Source organism: Leptinotarsa decemlineata, unplaced genomic scaffold (assembly GCF_025532065.1).
Source record: "Leptinotarsa decemlineata unplaced genomic scaffold, Ldec_3_MD MMD2_tig00026294_RagTag_RagTag, whole genome shotgun sequence".
NCBI lineage: Eukaryota > Metazoa > Arthropoda > Insecta > Coleoptera > Chrysomelidae > Leptinotarsa > Leptinotarsa decemlineata.
The window spans coordinates 12,236,201-12,251,275 of record NW_027412674.1 but is presented as its reverse complement, the minus strand read 5'-3'; the positions used below and the strand labels follow the sequence as shown (position 1 = coordinate 12,251,275).

The window sequence follows — 15,075 nt, the reverse complement described above, 5'->3', positions numbered from 1 at the left end:
ACAAAAATAAATGTCTAGTAAAATTTTCAATTCGAAAGGTAATTATTCAACTTACAGAGTTTTCGCTCATAGCAACATCCTCATTTGAACCGTTGGTACATTTAATACCATGAGCTGGTGATATGTTCGGCGTGCTATTACAGTCCATTGGTTCAGAGGGACTCAAACTCGATTCAGTACTCAAACTGGCGTCGGTGTTCATTGTACTTCCTTCTTTAATCTCCTTTGTACTAATTATATTTGTAATCTCAATTTGTTCGTTGCCATGGGTTATGTTGTTTTCGATTTTTGTCTTTTTTGGTTTCACCATTGTGCCGCTGAGTATAGTTACAGTCTTTGCTTCATCAGAATCTAGAGGAACAGGAATTGGAACAGTCGTGATAGGGTTAGGGATAGATTCATTACAAACCACTTTTGTTTCGGACACCAGGGAATTCATTACAGGGCCGGGTATTGGATTCACGATGCTGTCACTGACAGTTACCTTAAAAAATGTATTATGTATGAAAACTTAAGGAAAAAGTTGAGATTTGTAGGTTTTGGTCTTTATCGCTACATAATATGTTTGGATATAGGGTTCCACAAGGTACCGTTTTAGGACCTTTACTATTTAATGTCTTCATAAATTACTTGCTTTGACTACCCAAATGAGTTGGCAAAGCAAAGGCTAATATCTCCACAGCAACATGGATTTGTTGCTAATAAATCAACTGTGGTAAAGCTACATGTTCATGAAAATTACATTTCAGGTGCTATGAAGAAACGATTACAGGTGGACTCTATCTATACAGATTTTTCTAAAGCATTTGATAGGGTCAAAAAAGATTTGCTTATTGCCAAACTGTCTTTGTTAGGTTTTTATGGACCAATTTTGCAGTGGATCCAGAGATGCTAATCTGGTAGAAGCCATATAGTAAAAATAGGAGGCTGTGTATCATCAACAATTCCTGTATCTTCGGGTGTTCCTCATGGTTCCCACTGTGGACCTTTGCTATTCAACCTATTTATTATACAATTATAGAACATAGAAAGGTACTCATTTTCTCTGATGACGTAAAAATATTCAAATCAATTTCTTCTACGAACAATGTCTGATTCTTAAGAAAAGATTTGTCACAATTTTATGTCTGATGTGTTATGAATAACATGGATTTGAATACAGGCTGATTCACGGTGGATGGCACATTAGACGTTTCTGTTGAACCAGACAACGGATCACTTTGAAAATTTAATGGAGGGCATATTCGGACATCCTCTAGCCAACTAAAATATTTTCGACAATGCGGTGTTGCCGCTTCTATTAGAAAGCAGTAGCAACTTTGATTTTTCAAATGGAACACTCTGTATATAATATTATTTTTGGAATCTCCAACAATTGCCCGACAACTTTTCTTGATATTTCCCTATACCTATCTGTTACCGTTTTCGAAATAAAAATTAATTTCAATTTTTTTCTTCGAAAATCATGACTTCTAAAAATGCCGATATATTTTAGTTAAGAAGTACTATGATATCGAAATTTGGTTTGGAGTTAGGTGATACTTGGACACTTCCCACACGTCAGCCTAATCTCCGTTACTTCAATACAGGGTGGTAAAAAAATACAGTTTTTCCGTTTGCTTGAAAAAGTTGCTGAAATTTGATTATTTCAAATGAAACACCCTATATATTATTGAAAATTCGGAAAGCTGCTGAAATTTGCTTTCTTTCTATGTATATCATACCTATACCTAACTAGTCAAGTTTCGGACTTATGAACATGTATTTGTGAAAATGTCCCTTCAGAATGGTATTTCCATTCGGTATTTGGTAAGCAGGCCATGATTACTATTTGACAGTAGCGTTGTGACATTCTCCTAATAATATCGACATTTTCGTCACTTCAGAAGTTGCAAATACCTTCAAAACGATGGAACAAAACTATTCAAACGAAGTTCTTATGAATTTGTTTATTATTTTTGGACAGTGTGGCAAAATTATCAGCAGAACATGTAGAAAGTTCAATGAAATGTATCCGAATCTACCGCCAATGAACCTCAAGAAATTTATACGAATTTCAATATGTTTGGAAAAACTTTAAAAAAGCACCAAGAAACTTGAAATTGGAAATATTGATATGAATAATTATAAAAAAGTAAAACAATCATGTGGAATATTTCAAAATATGTTCGAATCGCTGGCCGTTCACTTCCAAGCACTTTAAAATGCGGGTGTTGACTGCTTTCGTGGTGGCAGATCTGATTTCATTGGGATCCAAATCTTCAAATGTTTGGGCAATCCTTTCTAACAATTCATCTCTCGAACGCACGGGTATTTTGTAAACTTTTTCTTTAAACATTCCCCACAAATAAAAATCTAATGGATTAAAATCGGGTGATCTCGCTGGCCAATTCCATGGTCCCAAGCGCCTCATCCACCGATCGTCAAATAGTCTATCCAGTCTGCGCTCACTTCTCTTGTGCAATGTGCAGGAGCTCCGTCTAGTTGGTACCAACAGTTTCGATAATCTTCGAGTGGCAGATTATTCACGAAACTGTCTACAGTATTCTCCAAAATATTCAGGTAGCTTCTGGATGTTAATGACTCCTCGTATATCACGTACCTCAATTTGTTGTCCATCAACATGCAGAAGACATTAAAACTAAATTTTTCTTGAAATCCGGCTTCTTTTGTGACGTGAGGATTTTCACTGGACCAATAATGACGATTTTTTCTATTGAAAATCCCTTCTCTCGAAAATTTCGATTCATCAGTCCAAATAATTTTATTTAAAAAAAGTGGATCTTCTTGAATGCGTGTCAACAACATTTCACAAAATTCTACTCTCTGTTGAGGATCTTGAGGCTTCATTGCTTGAATTTTGGTGAATTTATAATCATGCATTTTATGTCTTCGCAAGATTCTTTGAACCGATGAATATTTCATACCCAAATCTTCTTCAGCACTTCTTATCGATGACTCGGGAAATGCGTGAAAATATGCTAAGACATTAATCTGGTTGTCTTCGAAAGTTACGGGTCGAGGCAAGTTTCTTGGTGCTTTTAAAGTTGATCCAAATGCATTGAAATTGTTCTGAATTCGTATAAATTTCTTGAGGTTCATTGGCGGTAGATTCGGATACATTTCATTGAACTTTCTACATGTTCTGCTGATAATTTTGTCACACTGTCCAAAAATAATAAACAAATTCATAAGAACTTCGTTTGAATAGTTTTGTTCCATCGTTTTGAAGGTATTTGCAACTTCTGAAGTGACGAAAATGTCGATATTATTAGGAGAATGTCACAACGCTACTGTCAAATAGTAATTATGGCCTGCTTACCAAATACCGAATGGAAATACCATTCTGAAGGGACATTTTCACAAATAAATGTTCATAAGTCCGAAACTTGACTAGTTAGGTATAGGTATGATATACATAGAAAGAAAGCAAATTTCAGCAGCTTTCCGAATTTTCAATAATATACAGGGTGTTCCATTTAAAATAATCAAATTTCAGCAACTTTTTCAAGCAAACGAAAAAACTGTATTTTTTTACCACCCTGTATTGAAGTAACGGAGATTAGGCTGACGTGTGGGAAGTGTCCAAGTATCACCTAACTCCAAACCAAATTTCGATATCATAGTACTTCTTAACTAAAAGATATCGGCATTTTTAGAAGTCATGATTTTCGAAGAAAAAAATTGAAATTAATTTTTATTTCGAAAACGGTAACAGATAGGTATAGAGAAATATCAAGAAAAGTTGTCGGGCAATTGTTGGAGATTCCAAAAATAATATTATATTCAGAGTGTTCCATTTGAAAAATCAAAGTTGCTACTGCTTTCTAATAGAAGCGGCAACACCGCATTGTCGAAAATATTTTAGTTGGCTAGAGAATGTCCGAATATGCCCTCCATTAAATTTTCAAAGTGATCCGTTATCCGTTGTCTGGTTCACCAGAAACGTCTAATGTGCCATCCACCGTGAATCAGCCTGTATATCCAAACGTTACTGCCAAACAGTCTAATATTATTCTAATTGAGAAGCAAATATTTTTAGGAAAAATTAGTCTTAAAAAACAATATTATAATACTTACAGTGCTACAAACTTCAGCTAAGGCCTGTAACTGGTTTGAATTCACAACAGTTGAAGTCGACGTACTTGTTGTTGATGTCAAACTCATGCAAGTATTTATGGAGGGTATAATAGGCACAGGTATAACTGAAATGACGATTTTCAAATGGAATCAAAACGAAATATCGGTTATATACAGGCCGCTTTTTTATCTCTTGTTTTTTCATCGTTTTTTGTAGCCACTGTAATAACAAATTCAGTTACGTATTACAATAAAGGTGTGTTCAAAAAACTGAAGTTGATGATGACATATAATGAACGAAACTTCGCATTGCAAAATGGTTTATGACAGGTTATAACAAATACGAAAGAGTATTAAAAGTTCCTTTGCTTTTTTTGATATCATTCAAATTGGAGGCGGTAGAGCCATAAACAAAAATTCGGCAATTCGAGTTTTTGGGGAATATTTCAAAAAACCACTGAAGAGATTACTTCATTTCTCCTAAATAACAGAGTTATCAATAGTGGAATCAGCTAAAAAAACGGCCTGCATAAAGAGTTGAGAATATATTACACCAACATTTTTTAATGAGAAATATATATTTTCTGTTGAGTGAAAATTTTTCTTTAACAAAATATTGGGAATTCGAAGAATTTCTGTTATTCTTCCACAATCTGAAAACCAATAACAGATATTCATGTTAGGAATCACACGTTAAAAGGTAATATATAATAATCTTTATTGAAATAGGAAATCTAATATATACATATCTATGAGTGTAATAATAACACTAGCACAATGAAATATAAAAAAAATGTATGTAACAAATTTTAAATTTGAACAATTTGAGATTTAAACTAGCATGTAGCCAGACAATGAACATTACATATAAAGATTTCAGTATCATATGTTAAGTAACATTTAAATAGACAATGAAATATAGGTACATATACAGGGTCCTGCAACAGTGGCGTGGTGTTCCATATCTCTATTTAGGAAACAAAGAGGAATCTGAATTTCTATAATATTACCTTATTAGGTACTCGAGCTCGACAAAATAAAAATATTGGCGATCACACAGGGTGTTCACTTTTTTCTGGGCGGATCCCAACTGTGTTTTTTCAAATGGCAACCTATATTTTTTATCGTTTTTTCGGTTTCTACATGGAAAATAAAAGACACTTATGTATATCTTCACTTCGGAAATATTGACGGTTTTCGAGACATCTAGCATGACAGGTTTTTTTTCCAATATTCGTTAATCAGAGTATTTGAAATTATAAAGTTGTGCAAAGTCCAATTGAATTTTTTTTTTGGTCAAATATTTTACATTGGTAAGTAACTCTCTCAAACGATATATCTGAAATCTACCTATGATATACAGGGTATGAAAAACCACTTGCCACATATTGTAAATACAAATTTGCAGAATCTTCCTTATTTCAAATGGAACACCCTGTATATTATTGATCCATAAGGAGCGCCAACGAAACCTCTTCAAATTTCATCAAGTATTCCCTATGGCTAGGTTCAATAGTTTTTCTTAAAAAGGCATCTTTTTCGAAAAATGGTCGTTCTTCCTATTTCTGCGCCATAAACTCGATGAAAGACTTTATTCAAAGCGAAATCCATTTGACGACTGATAAGAATGTACGAAAGATATCTTGTTTCAATTTTATACATTATAGCGTGTCCTATAGTTTTTTTTATTTTTTTTTCTTCTAAAAATGACAACTCTCTACTGTAATTTTTTACTGAGAAATCCATATGTGACGGCGTGATAGAGATATTTGTAATGTTTATAACACATTTATTCTCTACATGGAACACCGTGCAATTTCTTCATTTGATGCATAATTTTTGTCCAAGCCTTTCCTTAAAATATCGCCCCATGCCTAAAATTACCTGTTGCTAGATAAACAAGTTTTGAATTACACCGCAAAATGTACGTTCTTGAATAATTACAATAATTTCAATAATCTCGAAATTTGTGCCATATTTTTTCGGTCTAAAACAACCTTCAGCGAATAAAATTAAATTAAAAGATTTGTTGAAACTGGATGTATCAATTATTCTAAACATGAGCGCATCAAGCCAGCTACTAATGAAGATGATGAATTGCAAGTTCTTCTTGCTGTTGAAGAAGATCCTAGTAGGATTCAACGACAAATTGGTGAAATAGTGGATATAAGTGAGAGATCAGTGCAACGAGTTTTGAAGAAACATCGCTTTCATCCATCTCATATGTATGCCGATTTTGAGAAAAGAGTGAGATTTTGCAATTGGGCCATGCTGGGAAAAATTCGTCGAAACGAATATTGTTTCAATAACATTTCATGGTCGGATGAATCGACATTCCATAAAAATGGATTTGTGAATCGACATAATTACAATTATTATTCGACAGAAAATCCCCACTTATTGAGACAGGTAGACTATCAACATAGGTGGTCGTTAAATGACATACTTCTTTCAGGGACATATGGCCCGCTAGATCACCAGATTTAACAAAACTGGATTTTTTCTTATGGGGATACATAAAAAATATGGTTTACATCGAGCCACTGAGACACCAGCTTCTTCCGAAAATATGCGACTTAGAATAACGAATACTTTTGGCAGCATTACACCAGCTGTCTTGCGCAGGATATAACAGTCTTTCAAACATAGACTTCAGCTCTGCATTCAAGAAAATGAAAGACATGTCGAACATATTTTATAAAAGTTTCATTATCAACCTTCATTAAACTCTTCCTTTTTTAGTTTTGTAGTTTGTCAGTTGACAAATTTAAATATCTAGAACTTGAGCCATAAATTTATGAATATACACCATAACATGAAAAAAAAAATTAGTAATATTCACAATGTTTTTTCATTTAATCCTGTTTGGTTTGATATTGCACGATTTATGGGAAAAATTCTGCATCCAATAAAAAAATAATTTTCCATTTAGAAAAATGTGATAGGTACATACATTTATTTCGTAAAAAAATATTTGTTTGGACACGCTATCATGTACAAAATTGAAACTAGATATCTTTCGTACATTTTTATCAGTCGTCAAATGGATTTCGCTTTGAAAAAATGCTTTCATCGAGTTTATAGCGTAGAAATAGGACGAACGAGCATTTTTCGAAAAAAATGCTTTTTTAAGAAAAAACATTGAACCTAGCCATAGGGAATACTTAATGAAATTTGAAGAGGTTTCGTTGGCGCTCCTTATGGATTAATAATATACAGGGTGTTCCATTTGAAATAAGGAAGATTCTGCAAATTTTTATTTACAATATGCGGCAAGCGGTTTTTCATACCCTGTATATCACAGGTCGACTTCAGATATATCGTTTGAGAGAGTTACCAATGTAGAATATTTGACCAAAAAAAAAATACAATTGGACTTGGCACAACTTTATAATTTCAAATATTCTGAGTGACGAATATTGGAAAAAAAAACCTGTCATGCTAGATATCTCGAAAACCGTCAATATTTTCGAAGTGAAGATATACATAAAGTGTCTTTTATTTTCTATGTATAAACCGAAAAAGCAATAAAAAATATAGGTTGCTATTTTAAAAAACACAGTTGGGATCCGCCCAGAAAAAATTGAACACCCTGTGTGACCGCCAATATTTTCATTTTGTCGAGCTCATACAATGTACAACAAGTGTGCACAACAAGTGTACAAACATTAAAAAAATGAAAAAATCGCTAATCGAATGTACGTAGCCCGGGAAATTTGAACATTCACCTCATTTTTTCAACAGTCCATGTATTTTTCCAAGAACACTCCTCATCACTCTTGAAAAATTAACATTTTGCTAATTCTACATTCAGAAGTCACAACCTTTTAAAAATACTCATATTTCAAAATCTACATTGAATAACTGATAATAATAATAATAAGTTTATTCACGTTAAAATGTTTACAATAATGACATATAAACTCTGGGTTTAATTTGCAAGTGAACAGAAAGAACCCATTTAGGACCAAATTATTGCGCATGGGTCATTATTTCTCGTGAATTTTACAAAATGTTTCCCAAAAAAATAATTACATTTATCATTTAAGTGAAACAGCAATTTAAAGATTTAAAATAATTATAAAATTCACAATATTTTTCTGGTTCTGCTTCTGGGGTGGGTCATCCATGACTCATGACGTATTCATTGCTCAAAAACGCATTATACGGTGTATTGCGAATGTCTCAAGGAGAGAATCTTGCAGACAAATTTTCAAAAATTATCACATCATAACACTCACATCTGTTTATATATTTGAAATATGCAGCTACATATTCAAAAACAAAACACATTTCAAAATGAATAAAAATGTTCATCACTATGACACTAGAACAAAAAATAGATTTCATGTGCCATATGCAAGACTAAGAATAACTTCATTTGCACCAGAATACATTGGAATAAAAATATTCAACAAACTGCCCGATCATTTAAGGGAAGAACATAATTATGTGATGTTTAAGAGAAATTTAAAGAGTTTTCAAATTGAACAATGTTTTTATTCTTTGAATGAATTTTTTAGATTAGATAAGTAGGGTATTATTTTAGTTTTAAGGTGTTGTTTCAACTTGTATGTTTCTTATACTATGTTTTTATCTTTATTTTTATTTCTTTTATTGACTATTCCTATACAATGTATATTGTCTACACGGAAATAAAGTATTATTATTATTATTATTACAAACACTTACACAGTAACACATATATTTACAGAAAAAATAGACCGCAGTATTTTCGACAAGTGAATTTATTTTATGTCTATCTGTCACATGTAAGTAGCCTTTTATTATCTTTTTCAACAGTTCGGTGGATGTAGAATTTGTATATTTCAGATGTCAAATTACTTACCTGCAACAGAAGGCTGAGGCTTGACGATTGGTCCCCAGGCTGACTTATGTTTAGCAAACTCAGGAAGCCATTCATTAATGGCATTGCGTATAGCATGTTTTGGATGGTACATGTTGGGAGATAATGAGGCAGGTACATCTTCCCCAGATAAACCATCTTCAGTCTCAGTCTCTAATTTAATGTCTGCCGAAACAGTGTCATCTAAAAAATAATAATAATAATATTTTTGGCAATTATACATTATTCAATGTCACAAGTTGTACAAGGCAATTTCCGAATAAATATAGAATTCCCACAGAAGGATATACCTGTGCGTGGGTTCTGCAGAAATTGGAATACTAATGAATACGATTTTAAAATTTAAAATATAAAATGGTATGAGTAATTAAATAAAAGGTAAGACGTTTCAACAATATCAGACATATTATTTTAATTATATCTTCAAACTTTCTGTATGAAGATGTGAATCAGTTTTTATGCATGTCACTGTAATAGTAAACATTTATCATATCAACGTACTTGTGTATCTGAAGCCTTGGCAAGCCTAAGACCCAGGTTTTGAGTTTATTCTTAAATGAATTGTCACTGGTGATATTTTTTATATGATGTGGGACGAGATTATATAATCGAGGAGCTAGGTTGTGGTCTGCGAAAGGCAAAGTTCTTGTGAACAACGTGACTCGGATTTTCCTGCACACTCTCGCAGACAGCGGCGATGTTTTTCCAGATCTTGCGTTTCGTCAATGTAATTTGAAGACGTTTTGAAAACGCGTTTTGGAAAACATTTATTACCAAAAGTATCATGGTTAACTTGACCCTGAATTTGCGAGTATAAAAATTACTTACTTATGGAAGGATCTCTTTGAGCATCGACATTGCACTTAGACCATTGTGCAAGAGTATGAATGGCCACAAAATTGGCCCCATATTCACAATTAGGATTGGTAAGGACTCCTCGAAGTTTCGGTATCAAATCAGGTGAACGACCTGAATAAGGCCCCAGGAACACTCTTTTCTGATCGTAGTCGTTAGCATGTAAATTATCCCAAATAACAGGAGGTCTGCGTAGAACCTCAGTTATTTCCTGAATATTTTCTCTTGTTAGTGTCCTAGATATTACTTTCTGTCCTGAAAACGGTAAATATTTGTTTTAATGGTTCGCATTAGTTGTTGTTTATAAAACTTGAAGCTCCAGTCTACTTCCTGAGACACAATCATTCATAAGTCAAAATATCGGCAGTTTTAGGAACCCACTTTAGGTAATACAAAAACATAATATAATACCTTTCTTTAACAATTGTATGCTGCTAGCCTTTACACATTTGAATTTTTTTTTTCATACAAAATGTTTAATTTCATCAAATTGTATATTTTTGACACAATTAAATCCTAATTGTTTATCAGTCTAAATGAAACCTCTACAAGGGACTTTTACGATGGCTCTGTTGGTGTGCCTTGCAGAATTGAACCAGAAATGAATGTGATGTGTCCAATTTATTTCCTAGTATTCCGCCTAGTTCGGCAGAGCCGTACTCTTACCATCTGACCTGAAAGACCACTCACCATACAAAGTAATCAGCTTTGTAAAGAAGCTAAGTTTATTTGGTCGAGTGTAAATAAGTATGAGCCACAATAAACCCTTGCGGGTTGCAGTGGAGGATCGAATAGACCACTCACTTTGGACCTAACCTAACCTAACCTGTTTTACTGGCAGCTGGCTAAGTTTATCGAATTTCTTAATGCCATCCATCCTTCGATTAAATTCACGACTGAGATGGAGGTGAATAGCTTAGAGTTGACTATCACTAGAATTGATAATGAACATGACTGTGCAATTTTCCACAACCCATCTTGCACGGACATCGTTATACACAATTCATCTATACATCCATATCGACATAAAGTAGCACTAGTAGTATGATTCACAGACTAATGAATATTCACCTTTAGGGAGCAATTTTCATAGACAACACTGATTTTCATAAAACAAGTTGTTGTCAACAACGGTTAAGAGGTGGATATTATTGACCCAATTTCTAAAAAACTGCGGAAACAAGCTCTGAGCCAGGTCAATCCAGTTTCTAAGAATGATACTGAACATTATGTAACTCTAATTTATTTTGGTGATTCTACTAATAACATCGCTCGTTTTAAAAAGTCAAAGAATTGGCCGTAGCCTACAGAATGAATAATAATTTGAGTAAATTCACTGAAAACAATAAAGATGAAACTCCAGTGTAGGATAGATAGATAATTTTTGATAGATAGATAGATAATTTATTGGTGTTTTATACATTCATCAGTATTTGCACAAGTCAATATGGACATATAATTAAAATTAGTATATGTCAGGCATCTATTAATATTTACATAAACAATAGGTGCTTACAATTCATAGAACAAGTTTTTTTCTTTTTTTATAAAAAATATTTATATCTTATAAGTACATCTGAGTTATGACGACGAACACATTTAAAAACAAAGCAGTAAAATTTAAAATTGGGTATTTTCAAACAACGACAAATGCCTATATGGTTAAGGAACTTATATCACAGTGCAAGAATTCTTCGGTGCTGAAGAAGGCGTTTTTCATTAAAAAATATTTTATCTTGATTTTGAATATGTTATTAGGTAGAAATCTTATTTTTTGTGGTAATTTATTGTAAAATTTCACAGCCCAAAAATTTGGTCCATTTTGACTTCTTTTTAAGTGGCAGTAGTTTGTACTCAAATCATTTTTATGCCTAGTGTTGTAGTCGTGCACATTTTCAAAACTTTCATACTGAGATAGATTATTTTTTATATATATTAAATTTTCTATGATATATAGAGAATGAAAGGTTAGTATTTTTAATGTAATGAATGAATTTCGACATTCATCTCTGTAGCCGATATTGTCTAATATTCTAATTGCTTTCCTTTGGTGTCGGAATATTCTATCACAATCGGTTGCATGTCCCCAGGCGACAATACCATAAGAAATGATGGATTCATACAAGGAAAAATATGCCGTTCAAAGAGTTGCTTTTGAAACTTGTCTGGAGAGGTTTCTTAGTAAAAATAGATTTCTCATTAGCTTTTTTGATAGTTCATTTATATGATGATCCCATTTCAACTCACTGTCAAAATGAATTCCCAAAAATTTCACACTACTTTGCGAATTTGAGTAATTTTCCGTATTTCTTAGGGTGAATACCATGTTTTGGGTTTTGTTTTTATTCAGATGTAATTCGTTTGCATTGAACTACCTTTCAGTTTGTGACTGTGCTTCAGAGGATAATATAAGTACCTCATCTAGAGTTTTAGCATTTGTTTGGATTGTAGTATCGTCTGCATATAAAATATATGATAACGGGTTCTCCCAATATGGTAGGTCATTAATGAAAATTATAAATAGTAGAAGTCCCACCAGTTGTAATTTTTTTTTCTTGTTGATAGAGAATTGCCCACTTTCACAGTTTGGAATCGATTTTTTTAAGTATGAGTTGATCAACTTTAGTGTTGTCAGAAAAATTATATAGTTTTAATTTATTCAAGAGAATTTCATGTGATACACAATCAAATGCTTTGCTAAGATCACAAAAAGTTATTTCTGAATACTCTAGTTTTTCAAAAGTTGTTGTTATTTTGTTGTTGAGATCTAGTATTGCCATTTCAGTGTTTCTACCTTTTCGGAATCCATACTGGCAGTCTGTGAATATGTCATAATTCTCAAAATGATGTACAATTTGTAGAGCTATACATTTTTCAAATGTTTTTGATATTATTGGTAGCAGAGATATTGGTCTGTAGAATTGGTCTGATAGAACGGGAGTATACAAGTTGACTAGTGATTCTTGTCCAAAATATCAGACAAACCAGAAGAACTTGTTACAAAAGAATAAGAGGAGCATAGAAGTAGTTTTGCAAATCATCTTTTGACAGAGAGGCACGAGTTCAATCACGATTATAACGTATTGCATTTGAAAGAGAAAGATTCAAAACTCAACCTTTTGGAATGTTTAGAAATCAGAGGATGAAAAAATTCGGAATTATTGCTCAATCATCAAATAGATCTGAAATGCTTCCATTTATTGAATTCAGTTTGCAATAAGCAAACTGGTAATTGAGACAGATCTTAGCAGTAGGTAAAATGATAGCTTGGGTAAAAATTGTATTCATCTTTCTCCAGTCTTGAGTTGTTCCTAGATAGGTAAATAGTTTAGGCAATGACTTTGTCATGTAGAAATTTAGCAGGGAGTAATAGTCATAATGATTCAAATTACTATAAAAGTAAGACACAGAATTTGTGCAAACAGTATTTACACAAATTCTGGTCAAGTTGAAATCTCACATTGAAGTGTGTTTTTGAATACGTTATAAAAATAATAATAGAATTTATTCATCAATCAAAGATTATACAAAGCTTCATACGTACACACGTATATAAAACTCATCAAACTATTCAAAAAAGAAAGCAATCTAAAAATGAATTGTTAATATAGTGTGTAGATTGTATAGTCACAGAACAAACCAAAAAAATTATACATACAAGAGCAATGCAATGTGAATTTTCACAGACTGATAACCTTGCATAGGGTTGTCGAAGTCTTTCTTTATTCCTAGTATTATACATATGAGTGTCCCCATTCCTCATTTTGGCTTCTTTTAATGTACATAATCAGCTCAAAAATATACAAAACATGGAAAAGAGATTCTTGAATGAAAGTCTACATGTTGTAGTTGGATAAGCATGACACATTTTTCTCATTATCCTTTTTAGAGATACAAATGCTTTCTCAAAGTGACAAGAGGACCCCCAAAAGATCACGCCATATTGCAGAGTAGACTGAACCATCCCAAAATATAATAGTTTCATAATGTCTGCTGATACAGTATCTTGCAGATTTTTTACTATACAGCATGTTGTGCTCAGTTTTGAACATTCACTGTGCATGTGTGTTTCCCATGTTAGCTTACTATCCATAGTAACATCTAGGTTAGATTAGATTGTCAGGGAGCTAGTCCATGGCCTGATTCACTGCGACCTTTGCAGATCTATTGTGATGCTCCTTGGATTAGATTGTCAGGGAGCTAGTCCATGACCTGATTCACTGCGACCTTTGCAGATCTATTGTGATGCTCTTTGTTTGTTAGAGATCATTGTCTGGCTTGATCTCTTTGATGAGGCTCCATAGCGTTGACACTGACCCCTTCATATACCTGGCAACCTCTGGTTTTTCTTCCCTGCATCTCGCGTGTCTCAGCCTTGCTATTACTTCGCATTCTCAAAGCAAATGCAATGCGGTTTCCGCATTGGGTTTCTTCTGTCAGACCCATGTTGCTCATATGTTTCCTGAGCCAACGCTGCCCCGTTAATAGACCCACCACTACCCTCACAACCTTACGGTTGTGGTTTAACAGGTCTTCCGTGAATCTGGGCGATATTTTATTCATGTACTCTTTCGCCTGCCTCATTCCTGGAAGCTCATTCCACCAATCTATCGATTCGACTTGCATCCATGAATTTATGAATGTCTTTATACATGATTTCGCTAGCCTACAGAAAGGTTCTGGGCTGATCATAGCCTTGGATGCGCCTTCACGGGCTAGAACATTGGCCTCCTCATTGCCCTTGTGATCCTCATGTCCGCATACCCAGGCTAGAGTGACCCTATTTTGGGTACTTAGCTCCTTGAGTGAGCTGAGCACCTTAATTGCCGCCTGGCTGTCGTGGAAAATGGCAATGGTTTTATTTGCGACCTTCTGCCTGTTTATTTCTTCTATACAGTGTTTGAAGGCCGCTATTTCTGCCTGGAACACAGTTGCATCATGTCTGAGGTTGAGTGCGATTCTCATCTTTGCTCTGCCTCCTTATATACCGGCTCCCACTTCTTCTTGGGTCTTTGAGCCATCTGTTTACCAAGTTTCTTCCGCACATCAAAATAGAAAATAATACAATTGAATTAGTTCAAGAGTTTAAATATTTAGGATTTATGCTTGACAACCACTTAACGTTGAATGGTCATTTCAATTATATTCAGAAAAAAATACTCAAAAAACTATATTTTTTTTCGAGGGTATCTCAGCATTTGAGTATGAGCTCAAGAATTACCGTATATAATACAATTATCAAACCTCACTTCGAATATTGCCCGACCTTATTG

At 33.6% G+C, this 15,075-nt stretch overlaps 1 protein-coding gene across 3 annotated transcripts in view; it reads right to left on the bottom strand.

The window, feature by feature from the left end:
* Positions 1–15,075, bottom strand: part of Oga (O-GlcNAcase) — a 42,332-nt gene that overhangs the window by 24,382 nt on the left and 2,875 nt on the right. For all 3 annotated transcript variants that reach the window (XM_074180440.1, XM_074180439.1, XM_074180438.1), the window contains 4 exons: positions 9,776–10,057; positions 8,930–9,130; positions 4,081–4,205; positions 56–484 (listed from right to left, as the gene is read on the bottom strand). In XM_074180440.1, the coding sequence (XP_074036541.1) occupies positions 56–484; positions 4,081–4,205; positions 8,930–9,130; positions 9,776–10,057 (1,037 nt within the window). The remainder of the gene's footprint in view (positions 1–55; positions 485–4,080; positions 4,206–8,929; positions 9,131–9,775; positions 10,058–15,075) is intronic.